The following is a 26,087-nucleotide window of genomic DNA, read 5'->3' on the forward strand; positions in this document are numbered from 1 at the left end:
CAGTGCTGGCAGTGCCTCCCTGGGCCCTGCAGGGCAGGGCAGGGCTGTGCTGGGGCAGCACTCCAGGGAGGGACAATCCTGGCTGTCCCCAGCAGCCCCGTGGGCAGGCCTGGCTGTGGGTGCTGTTACCTCCCAACAGCTGGGGATGTTTTCAGGGGCCATTCCCTCTGTGCTGTGCCATGGGCTGTGTTTGGGAGGGCCTGAGGGGAGGGCTCTGGGCCACCCTGAACTCTTGCTGGGCCACCAGGGCTTTCCTGGCAGGGGGTGGAGGCTCCCAGTCCCTCCAGTTCCCTTTCTGTTCCCAGTGGGGAGAAAGCAGCAGGCACTGAGGCTGGGGCCAAGCTTGTGACAGGCAGAAAGAACCTTGTTGCCAATAAAACTCCCAAGAATATCCCAAAAAATCACTTTCCTAAGGTGGAGCTGGTTTTTTTTCAGGCATTTGGACTTTTATGTTTGTGTGTGCCTTTTGTTGTTTTTCTCTGAGAAAACAGAGTGGTCCTTAGTTTAACATCAATTAAAAAAGGAATTTAAAAAACCCCTACAAACAAGAAAACCCCACAAGGTGGGACCTCCATGCAGCACCCAATTGCTCTTCCCACCTGCACCTGGGACCACAAAGATGATTAAAAGCCATCACGGTAAGTTCTTGATTTCAGGACAACAATAGCAAGGAAGAACTCTTTCTGAGGGTGGTGTTTTGTTGCTTTGTTTGTTTTTTTTCCCATACATTAGAACATTTATTTCTCAGAGAGAAAATATAGTCTCAGACAGTCAGATTATAGTAGGTAAAATTAGCTTTTTTTTTCTTTACAAGCATAGATTTTCTTATTACTTCTCTTATACCATCTGATATAAACAATTCTAGAAAGCAAATAAACTCACTTTCTACAATAAATAGAGCAATCTGTGCTTTACAGCAGACTGACAGTAACATTTAGATTCTGTAGCAACAACAGGATATCAGCCAATCCAAATTCTAAAATCATTTAAAAAACCAAACAAAACCAAAAAAAATAAAATACCAACTCCCAAGACCTTAAAACATTTACACAGGTCACTAGTCCACAGCTGAGCTACCACCTGAAAAAGTGTATGTTCCTTTAAATAAATTACACTGTGTGCATATAAAAGACCCAGCAACACAACTGAGGACTTCAAGAATGGTGACAGTAGGTCTAAATAATTTAGAACATTTTACAGCTATATACACAACATCCTTCCCTAGCCACACTCCATGGGCATTATTATCACTATTAATATTTTTACAAACTCCTATGCCCCATCTCTGTATGTTACAGGAATCTTAAAATTCCTTCAAATGCAGTTCCGTGCCCCAATGCATAAGAAGTGGTATTTTAAAAAAGTAGAGCAAGTAGAAATGGCAGTGATTACTCCCTACTATTCATTATAATTAATTATTATTATTATTATTTTGATTCCACATTCTCTTCAGTATGAAAAAGTTAAAAATAATAAAAAAATACTGAGTTAAAAAGCAAAATGATGATATTCAATCTATAATCCTGCTTTGCACCTTTGGCTCTTTAAAATGGGAAAGCAAAGAGGGATATGCAACAGAAGAGATCAGAGAAATCATAAAGTCCTTGGCTAATAGAAAAGATTGAGTCACCAAGTTCCCAAACATCAGTTTTGTCACCCTTTTTTTAGCAATGCAAACCCAAACCAACAGGGAGTGTCTGGGTTTACCTGGGTGACAACACTGGAGACCCACACACCAGGGAAGGATGTGCACGTGTGGGAGAAGGTGAAACAGCAGGAGGGTTGTGTGCTCTGGTCAGTGCTTGGTTTCAGTCCAAAATGTGGCAGAGGAAAAACAGGGAGACAGAAAAGAGGGGGGGAAAAAGGAAGAGGAGCCTTACACCAAATGTGCATAAACCAACACAAAAGATGCATCTCCCTCCAACCCTGATCAACCTCAGTGCCTGTAGAGCTGCTCCAGCTCAACAGACACCTCCAAAATTACTCCTTAAAAAAGGAAGTTACCTTTTCTTAGGTACTGTGCTAAGTCATGATATGAAATGTTACTGCAACAAGCAGAGTCACAGAAATCAGAACTGAAACGTGAAGCTACAAAATCAATTTCTAGGACATACAGACAGACACACATCAGGTAATTTGATTTTCATCTTTAAAGCTCTGTGCATCTGTGCATGAAACTGTGCAGGGGGGAAAGGTTACCAAAATCTCAAGCTTTTCTAAATGCAGTGAGAGAAATCTAAACATGAAAACACGATGTACGTAGGCAGGAGAGTCACAATCAGAGCTCCCAGCTACGATTCTGTGCAGTTTTTATGTGATAGGACAATGTCATTTAAAGAAAAATGAAAAGGCCAATGACGGTTAAGAATAAATTTGGCACAAGAAAGTCCATCTGGGATTTCTGTAAAGAATCCTGGTGGTGCCAGGTTCCCAGGAATTACCTGGGACTGGCTGACAACTCAAACCCCTGGCAGTACAGGGGAAACAGGGAGACAGTGCATGAGGTCCAAACATCCAAGTGCTGCATGCTCTGCTCACTGCAGCAACTCACCTTGGCTCCTGTGTCACCTGTCAGCTTTTCCTACCTACCTTACTCCCTGTAGACTACATTTCATCTCCTGCCAGCTCTTCAGAGAGACACATTCAGGAAGAAGCTGGACAAGGGGGACTTTTTGGCACATTTCAGGGTACTCTGAGGAGTGCTGACAGCTGCTGGAGGTGAGGGGGAGCAGGAGGGCCCAGCAGCTCTCACAGGTAGGTGGCTGGGATGAAGGGGTTGTCCCCCTGCACTCGGCTCAGGTGGATCATGGCTCTGTCGTAGGCCACCTGCACCGACTTGCGGATGCTGGTTTTGCGTCCCTCCATCATCTTCAGCTTGTCCACGGTGTCATCCACGCCCAGGGGAAAGACTTTGTCCCTTGGCAGCCACTGCCTGCAGCAGAGAGGAGGGCAAAGACCTGTCACCTCCTCCCCAGGAGCATTACCCTCATGGAATGTATTCATTTATCATTAACACCCCGCAATGATGGTACAAATGTTTAAATCCCTGCATTTGACATAGAAGAAGCCCCTGCAACCAAAATGCCTTTTGAGCACAGTCTTCTCTCTCCTTGGAGTCCTTACTCAAAGCTTTCAATGCTCAGGGCAAAGTTAGAAATTCTTGTGTTCCACACAGCAGCAAATACAGGGATGTCCATGGTGCACAGTGAGTTTTTATCCCTAAGAAAGCTCTGTCTTGTTCCCAGAAGCTGAAAGCATTAGTTTAGGTGGGTACAACTATCTGAGTATCACCCAGAACCAGGATGACACATCTCAGGCCCAGCCTAACCCCAGAGGATTATTTTAATTGCAAATGCCTTGTCTGTAGCCAGCTTTTATTGTGTGGTCATTTGTCCAGGTCAACTGGACACTGAGAAATGTGTCACCCACCTCTCCTAATGACATCCAGCCCCTTGGAGCTCCACTGCTGGCACAGCTCAGTGCACCTCCCACTCAGCCAATATGGGCAATCTGGTGCAGCTCAGCTTCTCTTCACACAGAGATAACAATTTCAGTCTTTGCCACCCTTCTCCAGCATCATTGAAGTCAATCAAAATAAGATCTGACTTCAAGAGGGGTTTTTAGTACTTTCCTGAGGCACCTCAGCTTCCCACAAACTGCAAACAAGGCTCTGAGTGGCTTCTGAAGAGAGTAAACATACACCAGAGCTTGTATTCAACAAGAGCAGGGCAAAGCCAAGGACATGTTTACTTTTATTGTGAAGATAGCTTCAATTACAACCTTGGATTTAAGATTTTGAAAACTGATGAGTACAGCAACAGGAAGCATGGCAGTGCCATTGATTTTCTGCTACCAATCATTAGTCTCTCTTTGCAGAACATGCTCTTTATCAAGTGTAAATCCTGTAATCAGGAACAGGGGAACAATGCAGTGTGCTAATTAAAAGCCTCAGGACTTTGTCTCCCCACACCTTTTACCCAGAGGACACAGACACCCTCACCAAGTGATGTAAAGCTTCCCAACTTCCCAAAGCAGATGGCAAATACTTATCCCAGCTCTCCTCTGTTCCCACAGCATCCCAACAGTCCAGCATCCACTTTGTCCAGAGCATAAACTGTGTTTCTGTGATCTGCACACAGGTCCTGCCTCCTGTGTCACTGTTCATGTTCCCATATGGGATTTATTTGCTGGTTCAATATTCCAGTGGGCTCAGCATGCAGCTGTCACCTCTTCAAGCATAAATCTTCAATTTTACAAATTTCCCATTGTTCCACACACAGATTTCAAAGATTTTTTTGGTAGTTTTAAGGCTCTTCACTGGTTTTTGGCTTATTATATCTGGCTGGTTGACTTTACCATGTGAGCCTAGTCAGCAACTAATCCTAAAATCAGCAGATTCATCCTGTCAACAACAGTGCAACAACAAAAGGCCTTCAGATATTTTTCTCACTTTGAACCTATGTGCTTATACCTATATTTTCCATCTTAGATAAAAATCTTGATTTGAAAACTGCTGGTAATCAGCACCTCTGAAAAATCAGCCGAGGCTAAATATGAAATAAACCCTGCATTTTGAAAATGTTAGCCTAGAAATTTTTTGGCAAATCTTTTATGCAGCACTGCAATAGACTGCTGGTGTTCTGAAGTCAAATGCTCTCTGTAATTTGCTGTGAATTCTCTTCATGTGGGGATTTCATGTGATTTTTGTGGTGATGTGAGCTCTGGGTGAAGGATGCTGGACTGTTCACTGTGGAAGTGGAGCTGTCAGATGTTGTGCTCTCTGGCACAGGAAAAGCAGGCTGTCTTCCTAATTTAGACTCCTCTTTCCTGCTGCATGTTTAAATCCCCCAATTTACATGTAACATCATCATAATCCCTCTGTGCTCCCACATCCCAAAGACTGTGTTAAATCTTCTCGCTCACACTCACTCAGCACAGAGCTGTCTGCACACACTCACCAGGTTCTCTTGTTGTCAAAGAAAAGGACAAGGAAGAGCTTTTCTCCTGCCTCTGTCTGCCTCTGCTCCCCCAGCTTCAGGACATCCATGGGGGGCACAGGGATGGGGACTCCGTTGTGCAGCAAACCCTCGCGCGGCATCTTGGGGTCGATGATCTGGGGACACAGGGGGAGGATGTTTAGCACAAAACTCTTCCCAGCAATGGACAGAATGCATCATTTTACTGTTCTTTCAGGGTATCTAAGCTAGACAAATTATGTCTGCTTTGGGTGGGTAAGAAAATCTGATTGTTTTCAGTGTTTCTTTTTAAAAAAATACGAGCCTGAGGCTCCCCCTGTGGGAGGGAAGCCAGTCAGTCCCAAAGCCAGGCACCCCACCTTGAAAAAGGGATGTGAGTGGTTCTGTGTGGCTGTAAATGCATTTACACTGATGTGTAATTCACTACAAACTCAGCACTATTCTGTTCAGCAAAGGATTTCCCTCCCTCACACCAAACTCCAAATAAATGTGATGCTCCTGCTGCAGTTCACAGGCAAAACCTGATTTCACAACAGCTCCATTCTGGAACAACTCAGCTGACACCAGTGGCATTGCTCAGATTTACACTGCATTAGATCAGAACCAGGACAAATATTTTGGGAGTTGACAAGCAGTGCTGGCTCCATGAAGCCAGGGGAAGAGAGGTTATAGTAATTCTGAAGATAAATCACAACAAATACATCAATTCTCCCCCTATAAAGCAGAAATGTCCATGTTTGTGCTATGACAGCACAGGAGGAGAAAAAAAGAGCAGAGGGTGGCTGCAATACTCAGTCTGTTCTTCTGACCCTCTTAAGGGCTTGAAAAAGTAAAATTGGCTTTGACATTGGCCATCTGTAGGAATTATTAAGACACTTTGCCATCACAACAGGCTGCTATTAAAAAAAAAGCCTTTTTTTGAGGCAGTCTCAGTGGTTAAATCCATTCTAAGCCACAGTTTAACTCTGGCTGTAGCCACATGGAGAACTAAAACTGCGTAGGATGGGCAGCAGATCCATGGGTGTTCCCTCTTTGGGCTCCCATTTGGATGAGAGTCACACTTCCAGCAGAATCTGCCCTTTTTGATGCATTAATAGATAAATATCCAAAGGCAGATAAACAGTAAGAAATCACATTCAAGGGACATGCAAATATGCTGATATTTAAATCAAACATATGGTTGTTCAAGAGGATGTAGACATGACAGGGCCAGCTGAGCTCACCAAAGAGGGAAATGTGCAGGCAGCAGAACTTGGTGCCTGCATTTATAAAATTTAGGTCTTCTCATGCCCACAGTACTGATGACTTTCCTCAGAGGAGAGTGAAAGAGCTCCTACCCCTGACAATGAGAGACCAGTGTTTTATGAATCCTCTGCAAAGCTCTGAAACAACGAGCACAGGGAAAATTCACTGTGCAAAGGAGAAAAAAACCCCACATATTACATTATTTTGGGAAGTTTTCCTTTTTTGTCTGGTTACAGTGCACAGCAGAACTGTGTTGTGGGCCAGCTGAGCTGCAAGGTGAGGCTGTGGCAGAGCCACAGGGCACTTACCAGGGCAGGGTAGGAGGGATAACCACGGCACTTGGCCCACACCAGCTCCAGGGGCTCCAGCTCAGCCTGGCTCTCAAAGGACATCAGCAGAGGTCTGCCTAAGGGACAGCAGCACACACAGCTTAGGAGCTGCTACCAGCAAAAGAGTCATGAAAATACAAAAGGAACCACAGTCATTTCACCCAGGTCTCATTGTCTCAGCAGCAATCAACTAAAACAGGTGAACTACTGTAGTACTTAAAGCACACTGACAAGACTAATAGGAAAATCACTTGTTGTTTGTATCTATAGGAACTGGGTGTTTATGATAAAACTCAGCAGGTACCAAACTCCAGCCCTTATGTTCTGTCAGTACAGTCAGGTTCAGTACTAAGATAAAGCCACAGTCTCCTAAATCATGGGCTTGTGCATGGATGAGGCTTCACATGAACTCTTCAACACAGAATGTTCATCAAACTGAGTCACTGAAATCAAATGGCCCCACAAGAGATGGGTTTGGTCATAAATATGAAACTGGCCAGTCCTGGTCCTGGAGAAGGAGCAATCTTCATTAATGAAAATTTTACAGCAGATACTGCTTGCTCTGAGGAAAATGGTTAAATATTGGCATTGAAAACTGAATCTAGAAAATGCTGAGTACAACCCAGCTGAGCACCCTGGCAAGACAGATCTGATGTGCTTCTCCACTACTGCACTCCAAATGTATTCTTTCAGTAATGAAATCATATTCCAAACCCCAGAACTGTCCCACTGATTCCAGTTCTCATGGCAGCAGCCACACTCTGTGAGCTCATCCCCAAAGCAGACACACAAGGTCCAGGATAATAACGATTCTCAGAGAGGCACGACAGAAAGGCACAGGAGTACCAGGGCCTCCAGCATAAACCTGCAATAACTCTACCACTGACACACCCTAAGAAACACAACAGTCTGGTTGTGTGAGCACAGGAGGATGCTGCACTGCCCTGGGGAGTGCTACAGCAATGTGACAATTTTACAGATGTACAACACAGCCTGACAAAGACAACTTTATTAACAAAGACCCTGCAAGCAACACAAGAGGGAACAGCTATGAAGTCATCTCCAGAGAGACCCCTCTTTATAATTACGATTTCCTGTTTGTGTTACAGCATAATTAAAGAGAACTAGTCCCAAAACAGGAGGAAACAGTGACAAGCACATTACACACTCCAGCCCTCCAAGGAGAACACAGGGCACAGGCAACCAGGAAAGGTGGAAGCAGGAAGAATGTTCTATGCAATAACTTAAATCTGTAACAAGGCAGGTAACAGTGCCCAGGCAGGTCCAGCTCGGGTATTTAGTGCAGGACTGGCTCCTGGTGTGCTCTGAGATGTGTTCCCCCTGGTTTAGGTGGGTGCTGGGCAGCAATTCTCACCTGAGCCACTGAAATCAGAGTCTCCATTCACACCCTCCAAGAAGGGCACCCGAGACAGAGCTGGCTTCCCTCGACTCCGCTTGGGAGGCATCAAACCACTGCCAGGGAGATGTGGAAAAGTAGAGCATTAGGAGAAAACAGATTACCCTGGACAACAAAGACAATGGATTCCTCAAACCAGGTTAAAGTATTGAAAAAATACTGCACTAGTGCCTCACTGACATGAATATTTGTGCAAAATGTGATCTCTTCTGGTGAAGGCACACTGGGCATCATCCCAGGCTTGCCATGAAAAGGCCTCACAGAAACACAGCTGTAAATCTGAGGAGGAAACCCAGTGAAGACTTCACACCTGAGAGCTGATGTAACGATGCCTGGAGATTGCAGGAGCTACACTAGTTGTGCACAGGCTTGAGAGATGACACAGCAGCCCTCCAGTACAACTCCAGTATGAAACTGGACTTTGTCAGCCCATATCCTGAACATCCTTTCATCCCCTTACTACAAACATTTCAGAAAATGGACTACACCTCCACCTCAAGCAGTCATATTTTTTTGCACATTGTAACTTTATTTTTTCTTTTACAGCTTTCTAATAAGCAACCTTTTGTGAGTGATTTTGGTGCTGGAAAAGAAAGACTGGAAAAAAAGTAAACAGAGCTGCTCCTGAAGAGAATAATTGCACAAGTTATCCACCAGACATCAGAAGATGTCAGGTGCTTGCTTTAAGTCTGTTCAGCCATGTTTGAAGTGCTCAGTTCTGCTCTGAAACTTCTGAGAGGAAGAAAGCAGCTGTTTAGTAGGTGGTAAAAGTTCAGCTTTACCTGCAGTGCTGAACTGAAAATCTGAATTCAAGTTTTTCCAAGTTTTGGTTCTCAAGAACTGCATCAGCACAGAGGATGTGCATGCACTGAGAAAGAGCAGTGCAACACACACTCATTTGCTTGAAAAATCAATCACTGCTTTTGGGACCTGCAGCTTAAGAGGACAGGATGAAAACTGAGCAGCTTTTTGTCTTTTAGAGTCAACACACAAATAAGTAACAGTCTGGGCTGGATTTGGAGCTAAGAAGTCAAAGAACAGGATCAGGGAGATTAATCCAGACACAGAAGGTGTTCCAGGGAACAGTTCTGCCTGGGGCACTCACCTGCAGGCTTCAAACACCAGCCCACTGCCCAGGGCAGAGCTGCACTCCGAGTCAGAGCCACTCCCTGCATGTTTTGCAAAGCCATTGGTCACTCCTGCTGAGGAGACAAATGAGAATGACAAGGAATGACCCCTGAGAGCATCCCCAAGCCCAGAGCAAGCACAGGAACCCAGGTGACCCTGGCCTTTCCCCAGCCCATGGACCCAGCACCCTCACACTCCCACGGGCTCAAAAGTCCAACAGCCACACAAAGGGCAAATTCATGGCAAAGCCTCTGGTGTGTTTTTTCTGGCTGTAAATATGGGCCTGTCACAAAGAGCACATTCCTGGGAAAGACCTTGTTGTGAATATCCCCATCACCCTGACCTGCTTCTGCAGCAACACAGATTCATCACACCAGACACTCCCTCTAGTTAGGAGAAATCAATTGTGTTTGAAATTGTGAAAAGAGCTGGAGTTGAATCACAAAGCAGTGGTGTAACTCAGAAAAAAGCCAGCTGTGCTGTTTCAGCAGAGGAGAAATGTCACTGCCTATTATCAGTGATTTTCCAGCACCCTGCCTTTATTATCCCTCTTTTTAAGTTCAGCCTCTCATTCTGACCTCTCCCCAGTGTGGATGACAACTTTCTGCTTTAATTACCAAGAGATGATGATGGAGAGTCCCTCCACTCTGTGGAGAAGTCATCTATGTTTCCTTTACCCTGTCCTGACAAGTCAATCCCCACATTCCATTGCCTTCCTCCCAGTCTCAATATTCTTGCAACCTCAGGACAGCCAAATAACTATAAGATAATATTTGAGGTGTGGGCAAAGTCCAACCTTCCTGATGGGAACTGTCCCACAATGGCTGTTCACACAGAATTAAAAAGAAATTACAGTGCTGTCACTCAGATGTTCTTTTCCTCTTCTGTCTTTCCAAATTTCATCTCAGCTGCTTATTCTCATTTGCAGATCTAATCTAAAAAGGAATTTGTGTGGTATTTTAACTAATTTTATTTTAACTCCAGAAGTGATTTCAAAGTAATGTTTAAGTTACTCCACAGCACTTAACTCCCAGCTGGGCACATTGGCTTGCCCTATAAAAAATGGAAAAGTCTCTCTTACAGCAGCCTGGCAAATGGGAGAATTACTTGTGACTGCCCTGGTACCTTTAAATGTCTAAAATGGAGGTAATTAGAGATGAGCTACAATACCAAAACCAACATGTACAGCCAATGGACAAGTGCAGCTCATTATGGACATGTCTGCCCTGTTTACAAACATGTGAAGAGATGCAGCTTTCACCAGGCACATCTGGTTATGAGGACTGTGCTCTCCTCTAAGCATAAAGTCAGTTCTGGGTGTGTAGTTTGGATGCAGAAGTTTTTACTCAGCCCCAGGATTTTCCCTTCCTCAGCCTCATCTCACAGCTTCCAGAATGCAAAGGAATCCCAAGGAATTACAGAATCAATTACTAAAGACCTCTGAGATCATCCAGTACAACCTAGGACCCAACATCATGATGTCACCTGGCTCTGAGTGTCACATCCAGCCTTTCCTCACCTCTCTGTGCTGCCTGTCTGGGTGACTTCTCCCCGCTGCTGTCACTGCAGCTCCTGCTCTGGGGCCGTTTCCGCGCCTGTCGCTCCCCGTCGGGGCGGGAGGGTGAGCGCTGCCCGCCCTGCTTGTGCTCCTCCCCGTTCTCCAGAGGGCACTCCAGACCCCTCTGCAGCTTCACACCGTTCTTGGCTTTTTTAAAAAGGACAGATGTCCGCCGGCCCACGCTGCTGAGGGCGGGGCTGGCAGGGCTGTCTGCAGGGGGCAGGGCCAGGCCGTTGAGGCCGTTGTTGGACAGCAGGCGTTGGAAAGCCTGGCTCTCCTGCTGCAGGGTCTTCTTGTCAAAGAGCTCCCTGTCCGACACCATCCTCCTCTGCAGTTGGTTCAGGGGCCTGCTTTCATTGATGGGTTTGAGTGTTGGAGGGTCCTGCAGAGAGTCCAGCTCTGAGAAGGTGGGTGCAGGTCCTGTGGGCTCCAGGGTTGGAGGTTGTGGGAGCTTGGCACCATCTAAAAGAATAAAAAAATCTGCTTGAACATTTTAGCAAGAGTCATTCCCAAAACCACCAACAGCCATTCCCATCTTTCACTAACGCCACAGGAGAAACAGCAGGTTTTGACTGCTGACGAGACACCTGGAATCAAAACCCTGCTGGCTCACCTTTCTCCCCTTCCTCATCCCCTTCCCTGGATGATGTCTCCAGCCCCTCCCGTGGCACAGTGTCCCCGTTGGGCAGGGCCTTGCTCTGCTGCTGGGCCAGTTTGTGGCGGATGGAGTTGATCTCGCGCCGCAGGAGCCGGATGCGCCGCGTCCGGGCGCCGCTGGAGCGCATGGTGCTCACCGTGTCCAGCTTCTCCAGCAGCTCCTTCAGCTGAGCCTCCAGCGACAGGTGAGCCCGGTTCTCCGGGACCAGGATGTTATCCACTGCAGCACAAGAGATGGGACAGTCAAGGAAAAGGGATAAGGCTTCTTGGAGAAGCAGTTGGGGCCAGTGCCAGGCCTCGTTCCCTTTGATGGTGTCTGTGAATCAATCGCTTTAGCCTGGGGATTTAGCAGTCAGTAATCTTGGAATTTGGACTTCCTTCCTTTGGATAAAAAGCAGCTGGTTCAACTTGCACTGTCCCTAAGTTCCTGCTGCTACCCCAGGGGCAACAGTGAAAGGACATGTCTGCACCCACACAGAACAGTTTGTGGTCTAGGCCCTTGTTAGAAACTTATTTCATTGTTAGATTAAATGACAAATTCAGACTACAAACATAAGTGGCCAAATGTGACATATTTGCCATTCCTCTGGCTCTGCTGGAGGGCTGGCATCCATGAGAGCAGGACAGACAGCTGAACACCTACACAAATTTCATAATGACCGTCCATCTGCACCCAAGAGGGCTTCAACATTTAGGAACCAGATGGCACACTGCAAGCTCTGTGTGCCTGATGGCTGTACTAAGTTTAGCCAAGTTATTCAACCAATGCTTTGGAGCTGCATCTCAAGAGGGCTGTGGGAATGGATGGGGTTGTGCTGGGAATGGAAAGTCTCAGCTAGAAGGATTGCTTAGGTCCCAGTACCTTCACCCCTCATCACCTCCTTTCAGCCCTCAGTGCTCCATATAACCCAACTGCTGTACATCTTGCCAGTTTACAAAGTATGAACTGTCCCCAGAGCAAAAAAAAATCCCAGACCCACCTTTGCAATGCTCTTTAAAATAGAGAGTTCATAGGATATTCCTGGCACAAATCAAAGAGCACAGGCAGTTTCAAGGCTGTGCCAACACAGACATACACTAGGAGAGCTGGAGCTAAGCTGCACCTAACTCAGAGTGCCCAGCTCACCTGAAATCCCACTCTCTGGGGTTCTAAAGGAGTTCTATATGTGCCTAGGTCAACACACAGATAGGAAAATTCTCCTATGCAGAATGGCTACAATTTCCATGCAGGCTGAACAAGACGTGCTCAGAACAAAAGCTATGATCTGCCTGACAGGGGGAAAGAAAAACTCACCATCCTCCCAAGAAAAGCGGTAAAAGTCGTGGGGCTTGGGCGACTCAGGCAGGTGAATCCCCACGCCAGTGTCAAAGCCGATGCTGTCGGCCTGGCGCCGCGCGTGACGCAAAATCGCTCCCCCGAGGTCCCGGAGCCGGACAGCTGCTCGGTGGAAAATCGTGTCTTTAGCATTATACCTCATGCAGTTGGCAACTATAAGGTTAAAGTCTTCCTCAAACTCGTCCAAGGTTCGGTACAGGTGGGATTCCAGCTTCCGCCTCATGGTGGAAAAATCCATTGGGTTGGAAATGAATTCCAGGTAATCTGGAACCTAAACATATAAAACCTGTACAATTACAAAAACCATTTACTAGCCAACCAGAGCGCACCCATCACAAGCACTCTTAATGCCCTTTCCACTGGCAAGGGGCAGCAACAAATGTTCATTTCTGTGTCACCCAGGCAAGGCAGACATGCCCTGGCTCTGCAATACATTACTCAACCAAGATGTGCTAAACTTCCAGAAAAAAAACACCCTTTTTTTTGGCCTGGAAGGATACACACATCATGAGCTCTTTTTGAGATAAGTTTTTAGTCCACTAGCACCTTGGGACAAGGTGGTTTATGCTCCTGCCCAGCAATATCTCATCTACAACCCGTTAAACACCTCTAGGAAAGAGACTTGCCTCGTTCAGGTTAACAGGCTCTGTGAAGATCTGGGCAGCATCTTTCTCCTGCAGCAGGTCCAGGGTTGTGCGGAGCAGGACAGTGAAAGGGGTCAGCTGCAGCTCCATGGCAGCCTGCTGCACCTTCACCTGGCAATGGGAATACAGCCATGAGGACACTCACTGAGGGCAGGATCTGGGAGTGGTGTCTTCCTCCACATTCTGAATCATCCCCCCAGCTTTACTCAGTGGTAGAAACCTCAGGTCAGCATTGTTGTAAAACTTTTGGCAAACTCTCCATGTGCAGGATGTGCATTGCCCAGTCCAATCCTTTTACATGGAGAACTCCTGTTTATTTAATCTCACAAAGTCAAAACAAGAGGAAACCCCAGGAAGTTAAAGGATACTATAAATTAAAAAGGAAAACAGGCTTTTCACGCCTGGTAAATTATCCTGGAGAACTCCCTGCCTCAAGATACTGTTAATATGCCAATTAGCAACACTACATAAAAATTAAAAGTATGCAGGCATTTATCTGAACAACAACATCCATAATTAGACTAGAGAGCAAAAACAAGGTTTAAGACATAAGCTCTCAGACTTCAAGGCAAAAATCAAACAACAGTGGTTAGATGTCTGCAAATTCCTAACACAGTTCCTTCTATCCTTTAGGAAGTCTCTAATACTGTTTGATTTCAAGCAAACAAGTTGTAGCACTGAATATCTCTTGCACTGAAAATCTATTCAAAGAAGACTGGAACAAGATAAAAGTATTTATTCATCTTGTAACATCCTCATATCTTTGATCTTATAATCACTCGTTGTGTCATTAAATCAACACTTCAGTAACAAAGGTAAGCAAGTCTGTTTAAACAAAGCAAACTGTATTTGATGTGCTCAGCAACAAGACAGCATCAATGAGAGAATGAATATAGACAGATATAAAGACTACACTTTCCCCCAAAAACAGGAAAAAAGCCAGAGATGCACAATTTCTGCACTCATCTAACAGCTGGGCTGGGATAGAGCCCAACTAGATACACTTTTCTGTGGTGTTTTATCCTTTTAAAAAGCACACCATAGTTTCCATAAGCTTTTATGGATTTAGCCAGCTGTGATAAGGTTATATCAAGATATCAAAAGCAAACAAAGCCCAAGAATGATTTTTGCTTTTTTATCCTCCTACCTAAAATATGTTCACACAGCAATGAGGGCTGAGCCACTGATGTAAATCAAGGATAATGCAGTAAATGAACCATCAAGAGGACTCCAGGAAAGCTGTGGGTAGTTTCTGGCCAGGAAAAAATTGCTCTCAGAGGAGGTGTGATCACAGAGGATGCTGCTTTCCCTCTTCCTGCAGACAGCCTGGAAGCAGCCAGGCAAGGCCTGAGGATGTGTATAAGCTCACAGTGTACCCAGTGAGCCTTTCCTGGAGCTGTCCTGGAGGATACTCCAGCTGTGGGTGCAGCAACCAACAAGGTAAGGACAGCAAAGACAGGCAAAGCTGGCAAGCACTGGAAGTCACTGGTGAAACTTTGGAGATGTGCACATAGGTCAAAGGAGAAATTGGAAAATTTAGTAAATGGTCTCCATCTTAAAACTTTTACTCCTGAAAATGTCATTAGAGGACAAACTACGGGAATTTTTAGCTTTAGAAATTAAGAGCTGAATTGTGATTTAGATTTCTCTCTGGAGAAGGTGTTACCAAACTCCTGAAATAATCATGTAAAAAAACCTAACTTCTACTCTGCAAAACATTTGGTCCATGCCCAGAAATAGAAGGGGTTCTGTAGGCCAGAAATCAAACCCACTATTAATGATGCAAATACATTTTGCCAGCCCTGGTTCTGAGGGCAGAGGCTGCACAGTGCAAACCCACAACTGGCACAGGGAGAGGTGGCTCTGCACACCCAACAGTCAGAACCCAAGAAAAGAGGAAAATGCTCAAGAAAAACCGTCGTGCTTCTTCTGTGCCTCCTGCAGCACAGAGAGCTTGCATGGGACTGAAGTTAAGAGCTCATGGGATTGAAGTTAAGAGCAGGAACTTGACAGCCAGAACTCCCTACCTGTTCCCGTTTGAGCTTTTCCCGCTTTCGGATGAGCTCGATGAGCAGCCGAGCCCGCTCCAAGTCATGCCGGAGCTTCTGCCAGTACTTCAGCTCCTCCTTCACTGCACTTGTCTTCTCATCCTGCTCCTTCTGCAAGATACAAGTGGGGTGAGATAAAAAACACCACAGGCTTCCTGTGTTTCCTTCTTTTGCTAGGAAAGCTCTGGGAATTGCTCTGAGTCTTCCTCTTACTGCCTTTTCTCTTATTCAGATCATGTCCCCTCCTTCCTCCAGCATTTAGCTGTCTAACAGAGAGAACATCAGCTTTTCTAGATTTTACCTTATCTGTGAAATTACCCCAAATTATCCTGCAGCTTCACCCTGGCAACACACTTCAGTGCATGCTCATTTACACCCTCCCTGCTTTTACATCCAAGTTTACTACAGAGGCTGGGATTTTTTCTGAGAATTGGAGCAGCAGTCCAAAGCATTTACAGTCTAAAGGGAAGGCAACCAAAATCAGGGGGGAAAAGAGCTATTCTGTAATCCATAAAAATAGAGCCATGGGAAGACATCTGCCAAGAATGGCCAACACTGGGAGATGAGCTCACACCTTCCAAGACACAGTTCAGTGGCTTCACAACACAATCATCCTTCCTCTCCCAAATCTGTAGATTTTTTAGTGATTTGGATGATATACCTCAAGTGCATACACTTTCACATGATTGCCAAGAGGACAATTGCTTCACAAGATCCTCATGGTTTATATTAATGGGACATTTGTTCCTAAGAGCTTATGGTAAATTGCCAATGTAATACACCAAGGAAATGCTGCACTTTCCCAAGCTCTGCATTGAAGAGTAGGGAATAATTTTTGTATTTAGCACCCAGAGCAGTCTTCTTGCAAACCAAAAGCCTATAAATTCCTCCAACTACAATAAAAATATACATGTACATTGTATACAATCCCTACTGACAGGCTGTGTTAGAGGGTAGAGTCCTACTGCTTCATTACTTCAGCAACTACTTCTCATGCCAAATGTAGTGCTGCTTAATAGCACCAAGATAAAGTGACTACAGATGCCAGCTCAAAAGAGGAAGCAAAAGAGTCCAGAGCTGATGATTATGTCCAAAAGTGCATGGGATTGAAATTGAAGCTGCAGGAAGAATGACCCCAACTGGAATTCGGCCATAACTCTGGAGTTAAAACCCATTTTCTTTACTCACTCCAAGGAATGTGTTTTTATCATTCATATATGAGATCATTCCACCAAGAGCCCATCACACCCTTGCACAACTCTGGGTCTTCTGACTCAGGGAAAAAGCTCCTACCTGCTGCCTCACCAACCCCAATTTTAACAGCATCACGGATATCCCACTAACACACTTAAGTCAGTTCTTCAGCACACCAAGAAGAGACTGAGAGAGACTTAAATCTGATTTTTTCACCCTCCCCAGGCATGTGTTAAGCTCATCTCCCCCTGGAAGGCAAGCTGTGTGTCCTGCCATGTCTCCTAGGGCACCCTGTGAGGTCCCTGGGTACCTGCTCGGCGTTCCTCTGGGACTGCAGGTGCGAGTGCAGCCGCCGGATCAGGGGCACCCCGTTCCTCGCCTGCCGCTTCAGCAGCCAGTAGTTGTGCAGCCTCTGCATGAACTGGTTCTTCCTCTGCAGGGAGAGCCCACTGCAGATCTTGTTCAGCCTGAAGGAAGCATAGAGAGTCATGGAGCCCAGCTGCAAAGCAATCGTGGCTTTGCAGACCCTTGGGTGTCCGTGTGATGAAGCTTTGCAGTGTTGTGTCAATGCTCACTCTGAATTACACATGAGCTGGGACAATCTGGGATCTCCTCACATGCAGATGGATGTGCCCCCTTTTCATACTGGAGGGTCCCAGAAAGTTCTTGCCACAGCACAAAGTATGAAATCAGCAATTCAGCTCCAAGCCTTCATTTCAAAACTACTTTCCGTGTCAAGAACCTTCCAGGGGCCATTTAAGTTTGATGTTATTAATCTGGAGCCTGGAAAGTAACTTGACAGGAGTCCAGGAATAATAGATCTCCTATTTTAACCTTTGCTTATCTTACACACGGTGCCTTATCAGCCTATCTGTTAAAATAGACACATCAACACACTTCCTAAGGCACCAAACAAAAATTCAGCACTGCCTAGTTCTGCATGAGGGAGAGCTGGGAGAAAAATACAAAAATATAGATAAAGTCAAAGGTGCTTGCAACACTGTCAGGTTTGACATGCTCTGTAATAAAAGGAGGAATTAAGAAACTATGAAATGAGATCTCAAAAATTTTCGTAGTGGGGTGACTGCTACCTACCTACTAACCTGTAATGCCTGAAGTATTTTAAAAATGCCTTTATGGTAGATGGGTGTTTGCCATTAGAGACCACCACAGAGTCTGCATTACACAACAGCTTGGGATGGCTGCTCAGCAAAGCCAGAAAACCACAGTGACACTCAGAAGAAACCCAGCCACAAGTTATGCTGGAGAGCACTCTGAACACAGTTATTGCTTAGCCTTGACTGAAGATTCAGTGTTTCCAAGGTCAACAATGAGAGGGATTGAGTCCTTAAAGCAGACCCTGTTCAGCTACAGCTGTCCAACTCCTTCCCTAAACCCACAACACTCACCTGTAAGAGGGAATTTGTGCAACGGTCACCACGGGCACGGACGAACGCCCTCTGGTCACGTCACCAGGCTCTTTTTTGATCTTTTGCTTCAATTTCACTTGGTTCTTCTTCACAGACCCTTTGGGAGGGCCAGAATGGGCTTCCTCCTCTTCTTCCTCCTTCACAGTGACCTCCAGCCCATCACCACGAGCAGCTGGAGACCCTCTCCTCACCGTGCCACGCGGGGAGTGGCTCTCACAGTAGGCAGTCTTGCGCACGGTGAACGTCGTGCCGTTGATGCTGGTCTCCCTCATGGGCTCAATCTTCATGAAGAGACCGGCTCTCTGTGCACAGGTGACGTGGAAGGCAGTGTAACAGTTCACCTTGTGGCATTGGATAGCAGCTCCCATGCCCTTCTGCTTGCAGATACAGCATGTGAGCTTCCACCGAGCTGGAGGGATGTTATTGATCCCTTCGATGGGCTCCAGGAACACAGTGTTTGCAAAGCAGACCTCTGGGATCCAAATGGCACAGACCACGTGGGCCCAGCGGCCATCACTGGTCTGCTTGAAGGCTCCCCCTTTGTTTGGGCAAAGGACACAATCCACAGGGCGAGAAGGGGACTGTAGGCAGCAGCGACAAAGCCACTGCCCCTCGGGGATGTAGGGCACACCGTAACACTCCTGGTGCACGGCCAGATTGCAAATGTCACAGAACAGGATGACATTGCTGTTGTGACACTCGTCGTCCATGCAGACACAGCAGAAGGCATCCTCATCAATGAGAGACTGCTGAGCCCCGTTGTTCCGGCTCTCGAGGTACGACTCCTTTTCCAACCGATCCACCAGCAGCTCAAAAGTATCAGCAGAAACTGACCCATAACCATCAGCCCTTCTCTTCTCGTTGACCATCTCCAGCCATGCCAGATCCTCCTCATCCATGTCATACTCCACTTCTACGTCGAGGTCCTCAGGAGGCTTTTCAATGTACCGGTAATAGGCAGCAGGGAGGGGAGGGGCCTCTGGCTGGCTGAAAGAGTCCACCACACGGAACTTGGGCTGGGGCAAGTGCAAAGACAACCCCGGCGCATGTTTGGAGCAAGACTCCTTCTTCTTGCCTTTGGAAGGCGTTTTCCTAGATTTGGAAGTGAAGAGGGGCTGCTCGCTGTTCTCCTTGTTGCTGTTGCACTCGGTGATGTCCTGGGCCGTCAGCTCGTCCTCGGTGATGAGCTTCAGGGGGTCGTAGATGCTGATGCGGTGCAGGCGCCCGTCGATGTCCACCTCCACAATGCGCTGGGCCTGCGCGTAGGTCAGCGTCTCGCGGGTCGGGGAGCACTTGAGGCTGTAGGGTGAGGGAGATCTCCTCCCCTCCAAGTGCTGCCGGCACCTCCTCCGAGGCTTCCTCATCCCTGTGGTCCACAGAGCCTGGGGCACAGCAGGACAGAGGACAGGGTAAGATAAGGAGACAAGCAAGAAGCGGCACAGACCGAAAAATTCACTCAATGCTGCAATAGAGGGAACTTCTACCAGAGACTCCAGCAAATTCAAGATCATTGGGTTTTTACAACTTAGATACAGGTAGGTATTTGATATATCAGCCATTTCTTGCAATGTGTTCCAGAGCAAGGCACAGCACCCTCCAACTTCCTCTGTTTGCACCTCAGATGTACATTCCACCCCACCACCAGTGAGAAAAACTCAAAGTAATTTGACAGCACAATATACAAATTGTCTGCTGTGCACCCAGATCAGCAAACTATTCGGCTCCCCTGAAATTCAAACAACATTGTTCACATCTTCTTGCACCATTCACATATTAAGCTCACACAAACCAACAAGTTCCTCTCTAGTCTCTTCCCTGCGACTTTTACATCCCCAAATGTGCTGGATGTTTTCCAGGTGAAAAGGAATGCACCATTCAGGTCTTGTGAAAGCAGTTTCCAATTTAATTTTTTTTTGTCACCTCCAGATAAGAAAACTAATGGTTCTCCCTCAGACCAGGAGGAAGCTCCTCCAAGTTTCACAGCTTAGGGCTGCCACCACCAATCCTTCCACTCTGACTGCAGATGCAAAAAAAAGCCCAATAACGAAAAATCATTATCCAGCTTTGCTTTTCCTTCTCTCAAGGGTCACAAACAGAACCAGAGGATGAACTGAGCAATGTAGCAGAGACCAGATGTGCATCTCTTCTGCTCTTCCACAAGGAAGCAAAGAGGGATAAACATGGCAACAAGCAGCACGGATCCCAATGGACTTACAAGCTCTGGAGCCACAATTCCCACTCATCCACCTGAGCCACTTGGCTATGGAGAGTCCACAGGGCTACGAGCAGGAAACCAGCAGGACAGCTTCCAGCACCGGGAGCTGTGAAATGGCATTTGCTCAGAGCCTTAACAAAAAGCCCCAGCCAGCTCTGCCCGCACAAACTGCTAATCAGCAAGGCAGATAATTAGCTGAGAGTCGCTGCTGACATTAAGGAGGTGCCTGTTGGAGGGGAGCAGAGGAGAAGCCTGGGGAGATGGTCTGGGGGAGGATTCAGACATGGTGGCAGCAGCTCGGTGCTTGGGGGGAGAAGGAGGGAGCTGGCAGAGAGGAAGCCAAGTGAATAATGCAAGAGAGAAGGGCAGAGTCAAGGATGGGAACATGACTTATGGGAATAAACAAGCTGAGGCTGAAAGAATTCGGAAAGGAGACAAAGAAAAGCAAATGTAAATTCTCTGTGAGAAGATAAGCCAGCCCAGAGCTTATCTGTTGCTATGCAGAGGCCTGAAGCAGCGCCTCACCCTTATTTAAAGCAATCCACACACTCAGCCTCTTTCTGTGGGACCTACAGACAAGGAAACACAGCACAAACCCCCAATTTGTACTCAGCCAATGCAGTATTTGTGCTCCATGAAGGACATAGTTCCAGAAACTCTCAATTGTGTGCCACAGCAAGCAGCATCTCACAGGACCAGGACCTACAAGAAGTCCAAGCTTATTCCAGAAAGGAGCAAATTTCAGGAGCAATACTTTTTTCAAGTATTGGTTCTGTGAACCATGACATTAAGCCATGACAGCACCTGTGTCTTAAGAGACAAACAGGCTCTGGGAGAAATGTCCAAACTCTTCTCTGCATCCACAGAAATAAGCTGCAGATACCAGTTTCAATATGCACACCCATAATGATGGAGCCAGTAAATGCAATTTTACTTCACATGTAAAATAAAAGATGATAATTTCTACCTGCAAATATAAGTACCACAAATTTTGGTGGTACCTTTGCCTTAAAACTTTCATCAATCACTTGATCCACACACTGCAGACATCCAACTGCACTCATCCTAGCTGAACTCCAATGGCTTCAATCAGTAGGAAAAGAGAATTTTTAAAAAGAGGTTATAAAGGCAACTTGATCATCAAGTGAAAAACAAACAAATACCAAACCAAAAGAAAATCCTGCTGACAAATAGCTCTGTTACAATTCAGGCTGGTACAAGCAAAGGGGATATTGGAGGCAAAAAGACATATGGGAGGATAAAGTAATTATTATGAGCTGACTACACACATCATTAATATTGTGTTCAGGAAAAATGAGGCAATAGCTAATTGCTTGGAATGCTGAGGGACAAGGAAATTTCAGTGAAACAAGCACCTGAAGGAAGGGCTCTTTTATCTGTTAATGGGGAAAACAAGCATGCAGAGTTCCTTTAGTGAAACAATCAGTGTATTTCTAGACAAATTACCCCAAAGTGGGCTTTGCACCACAGCAACCAACTGTCATAAAACAACCCATTTGTAAAACACACAATTACTTAGCACGATGAAGAAGCATCTAAAATGGCATGGAAATTGCAGCCAGAGAGAGCTCAGTGCCTGGAATGAGACATACACCTGGATATTAGGAGAGACACCTCCAAAATACCTTGAAAGCAGCAACAAAATCAACTCAGATGTGCTGAGCTGAGCACTGTGACCTTGTCTACAACAAAAGAAACTTCTAAGAATGTTCTGATTCCCTTGGCACACTTGAAAACACCTCCCAGCTACACATAAAAAGGAAACCCTCTGCAAACAGCACCTGTGCTCACTGAAATGCTAAAGATACTCAACATGAGTGGGGTTAAATGTTATTTCAGCCCACACTGATCCTGTCCTGCATTGGACAAAGGTTGCTGATGTGAAAGCAGAAAGTTCAAACAGACACCCCTTTGCCATTGCCACAATATGCTTAAGGCATTCCAAAAAGCTCCTGTCACCCATTTTTTCTAGTGGGGATTACAAAGGGAGCAGGAGGTGAAGTTCCCAGAGAGTACAACTGAACAAACAAGGTGGCTACAACTCAGAGAGCTGCTGGGAACGAATTTAACTCTACCCCAGGAGATCCTTCAGGAGTGGACTGATTCTCCTGAGCAGCAGCTTTCAAACCTGTGAGCAATAGCTGTAATAGGTGACTGAAAAGCCAAGCCCACCATCAGGATAATTAAATTTACTACAAAGGGGTCTAAAGCTCTCCTGGAAAAAAACAAAGAGATCAACATGTATGGAATAACATCACAATACAGGCCCCTATTATACACACAGCCTGGAATATTGAACAGAAGTGCGTCCTCTAAAGGAAAGACTGATTTCCACACATTCAGTGCTGCCTTGGCCACCTCCAAGGGTCAGAAATCCTGTTCCTCAGTCTCCTTCCCAACTCTCCTTCATGCTGCATTCCTTCCCTCCAGCTTTCCCATGCTGAACTACCAAGGAGTCATTTTACAGCACCAGGTTTCATGCAAGGCTGGAGCTCAAGGTAGTGCAGCTGGGGGAGTTTCCTGTCCATTTCTTTTGGCACAGCTTGGTGATCCCAGTGAAAAAAACAGGTCCATCAACAATGAAGAACTTCAATGACCTGCAGCAAAAAGGCCACTTGGGTGTGCAGGAGAAGATGGGAACAACATGGTTGGACTCTGGTACACCATGACTGCTGGCAGTGGCTACAGCTCCTATAGTCCTAAAGCGTCTGGGGTTTGTTGTTACCAAAGGCTGCCCCTCTTTGGGACATCAAGCCAAACGTGAGGTCTGGAGATGTTCCTCAGCCCCGCTCCCTTGCACCAGCAGCCCCTGGGATTCAAAACCTGCTGCTGTGCAACGGGGAACAGACACCCACAGAGCTATTTAGGAAACAACACACCTGTAAAATAAAACTGATGGATGGCAGAGGAAACCCAGAGCACCCTCTCCATCTCTTGCCAAGCAGAACACCAGCAAAACTCCTGCTGCCCTCAACAATGTCCCTTCACCTTCCTGCCATGTCTGTGCTTGCCATGGTCCCCTCACACACCTGCCAAGGGTTTATGCTTCTCACACCCACATTGAAGCCTACAATGAAGCGTGTCGGTGCTCAACAGATGTCAGAGAAAGCTGCCTGCCCTGGCACATGCAGGGACCTTGATCTTTATCAATGCCCTGATACTTCTGTAACCAAGTCAAGCTGACAGGAGACGCACCGGCCTCGAGAGAGGCTCTCTCTCTGGAATGGGGAGGGTGAGAGACAGGCTGTGAAGTATCAGCTACAAAGTCTGGGTTTAGCAACAGATGAGATGCGCCATGAGCTGTTCAGAGCAGCGCTCTGAGGGAACTGTGATAAACCACGAGCTGCGTCCGGCCACAGCAGCCACTGAGGGAACGGTGACATGCCCTCAGCTGTCAGGCGCCCCCGGGCGCTCCTCTCAGGAGCTATCCCGCACACCGAGAGCTTTCCGCAGAGAACCCCAGTAGCAGCCAGCGGTCTGGGCCAAGGCACAGCAGCGACTGGGACAAAAATGAAGGCACCCCGGCAGGAGCGAGCCCCAGCCCGCCCCCATCGCTGCCCCCTCTCCCCTCAGAACTGCCACTCTCCAGGGGGAGGGAGCGGGCGGGGGCGGGCAGCGCGAGCGCAGCAGGACTGCAGTGCCATTGGCTGCCGCCGCCGTCCATCACAGCGCCACCACCAATAGCAACGCGAGGCTCTGCGGGGCTAAAGGCGGGTGCGCTCGGCCCCGCCTGGGCCAATCGCGTGGGAGAAGGTGGGCGGCACCCCCGCCGCGCCGCGAAGAAGGGGGGGCCAAGATGGCGGCAATGGGGGGGCCCGGCTGACACGGTGCTGTCCGTTCCCCGTTCCCGGGCGCTCGCCGCCGCTGCCCCCTCCTCGGCGAGGGATCGCGGGCCGCTCTCGCCGCACGGAGACGGAGCGGGTGCGCGGGAGAGGCCCGTAGGCTGCACCGGCCTCCCGCAGCTCCTTCCCGCCCGCCCGGTCACCTTCCCGCGACCCCGGCGCGGGGGTGTGTGAGGGAGGAGAGACCCCCTGAAGGAAAGGGTGTCGCGGCCTCCCGCGCAGAGCTTTACCTGGCCGGCTCAGCGTGCCGCCGCCGCGGCTTCTCCACCGTTGCCGCCGCCTCTTTTTTTTTGGGGGGAGAATTTTTGTTTTTGTTTTCCTTTCTCTTTTTTTTTTTTCCTTTTTTTTTTTTTTTTTTTTTTTTTTTTTTCGCTTCTAAATTTTCTCCGCCTCCCCCTCCCCTCCCCCCTGGGGCGGACGGGCTCACCCAGCCGGCGGCGGGAGGGGAGGGCACAAGATGTCGGCTCCGTCCGCTCCGGCTACCGCCGCCTCCTCAGCGCCGCCTCCTCATTGCCGCTGCCTCTCCGCCGGCTCCCTCCGCTGCTCCCGCCGCTCGCCGCTCCGGCCCCGGTGCCGCTTCGCCCCCCACCACCCTCAGCTCCCCCCCGCTCCCCCCCGGGGCTCCAGCGCCCCCGACGCTCTCGGTGCTGTGGAGGCGGGGGGGCGGCGGGCGGAGGGGGGGGAGCAGGGGACACACGCTCTAAGATGGAGGAGGCGGCGGCGCGGGCCGGCCGAGAGCGGCGGGGAGAGGCAGCGGCCAGCCGGGGGAGGGGGCTCGGCTCTCCGCTCCCCCCCGCGGGCAGGCACCGCCCGCCCCTTCCCCGGTGCCTCCCCACACCCGGGAGGCCCCCGGGGGCTGGTGGTGGCGGGAGGGCGGGGGGTCCCTGAGCGCTGCCCTCATGGTTTAAGCGGGGGCCGGCGCTGCCTGTCTCCCTCTTTCCGTGGCTGAGGAGGCAGCAGCAGCACCGGGGAGCAGCTGCCGGAGCCGGGTTACCCCTGTCCCCCCTCGTTATCCGCGGGGTTTGGGGTATGGGAGCTCGGCTACAGCCGTGCGGGCCCGTCCCACCTTACATCCCACCTTACAGCCGCGGGAAATGAGGTGGGATTTTTGTCCCAGGCTCATTTTGGGGTGTCTTCGTTTTGCAGCCCACTTATTTTATATTTTTTTGGTCCCAGGAAACAGCCTGGAGCATTGCCAGGTGCCAGAGTCCAGCCCGGCTACACTCCCAGAGAGAACCTTTGCTTGCTACAGTTAGTCTGAACAAGCAACATCAAACAAACGGTGTAAACAGCAGGAAGCTGTATTTATTTTGTAGACCGATATTTCAGGTCCAGATGGCCTCTTCTCTTCACGTAACAGGCTGGAGGGACAGTGAGATAGGGACTGAGGGGATTGAACAAGGAAGAAGTTAAGTTAGCAACTGAGATAAGAATTGAGATAGGAATTGCAGAGGCTCCCACTCTTACTTTTTATAGAGCACGCCACATAGTTGAGCATATGTGTGTTCCACCTCCCACTCTGCGCAGAGTATTGCATAATATCACCATCTGAATTTATAGAATTAACTGTTTTAGAAGGAAGCAATGAATGCTGTTTTCCCTCATTTACAGTCCAACTGGAGATCTTTTGTCTCTTAACGTATGTTAACCACAGAATCTGAGAGCAGACAGTCTGTGACAGTCTGTTTTGCAAAGCACTCAGGTTGGGCCAGAGCTTGTGGCAGCTTTAAAAGCAAAGGGAAACATGTTACTGCTAAACAGAGTTTACATATCACCTTTGAAATACATGCTGTGTATATATGGTGTATACTTTCTTACAGATTATTTACATATCAAAACTTGAAAATAAATAATAATCTATTCTTGTTGTGCATGAAAAACAACATATCAAGGATTTAGAAATAAAGTCCCAGTGCTCTCACTGATTTACAAAGGATCTCACTCTCAAAAGAACAGCTGTTGAACAGTATGCTCCAAGCCATGAAGGATAAAATCAGCCCTAAAACAATCTATTGCTGCATTTGCTTCCTGGTTAAACAGTAAATAA

The 26,087-nt window shown here is 47.6% G+C and overlaps 1 protein-coding gene across 5 annotated transcripts; it reads right to left on the reverse strand.

The window, feature by feature from the left end:
- Positions 1-776: 776 nt before the first annotated feature.
- On the reverse strand, positions 777-25,341 carry BRPF3 (bromodomain and PHD finger containing 3). 5 transcript variants are annotated; one of them, XM_083878387.1, is made up of 13 exons: positions 25,119-25,341; positions 17,942-19,344; positions 16,843-16,999; positions 15,318-15,449; positions 13,273-13,401; positions 12,605-12,917; positions 11,267-11,530; positions 10,615-11,115; positions 9,073-9,169; positions 7,926-8,023; positions 6,530-6,627; positions 4,959-5,113; positions 777-2,932 (listed from the first exon to the last, which is right to left on the reverse strand). In XM_083878387.1, exons 1-13 carry the CDS (start codon positions 25,161-25,163, stop codon positions 2,749-2,751), a joined length of 3,576 nt encoding a protein of 1,191 aa, XP_083734513.1. In that variant the 5' UTR covers positions 25,164-25,341; the 3' UTR covers positions 777-2,748. The 5 variants fall into 5 exon arrangements, with proteins under 5 accessions (XP_083734513.1, XP_083734514.1, XP_083734515.1 ...); XM_083878388.1 differs by lacking the exon at positions 25,119-25,341 and adding an exon at positions 24,271-24,613; XM_083878389.1 differs by lacking the exon at positions 25,119-25,341 and adding an exon at positions 20,178-20,334.
- Positions 25,342-26,087: the final 746 nt, after the last annotated feature.

The sequence above is a fragment of the Zosterops lateralis genome, assembly GCF_965231275.1.
Source record: "Zosterops lateralis genome assembly, chromosome: 26".
Lineage (NCBI taxonomy): Eukaryota > Metazoa > Chordata > Aves > Passeriformes > Zosteropidae > Zosterops > Zosterops lateralis.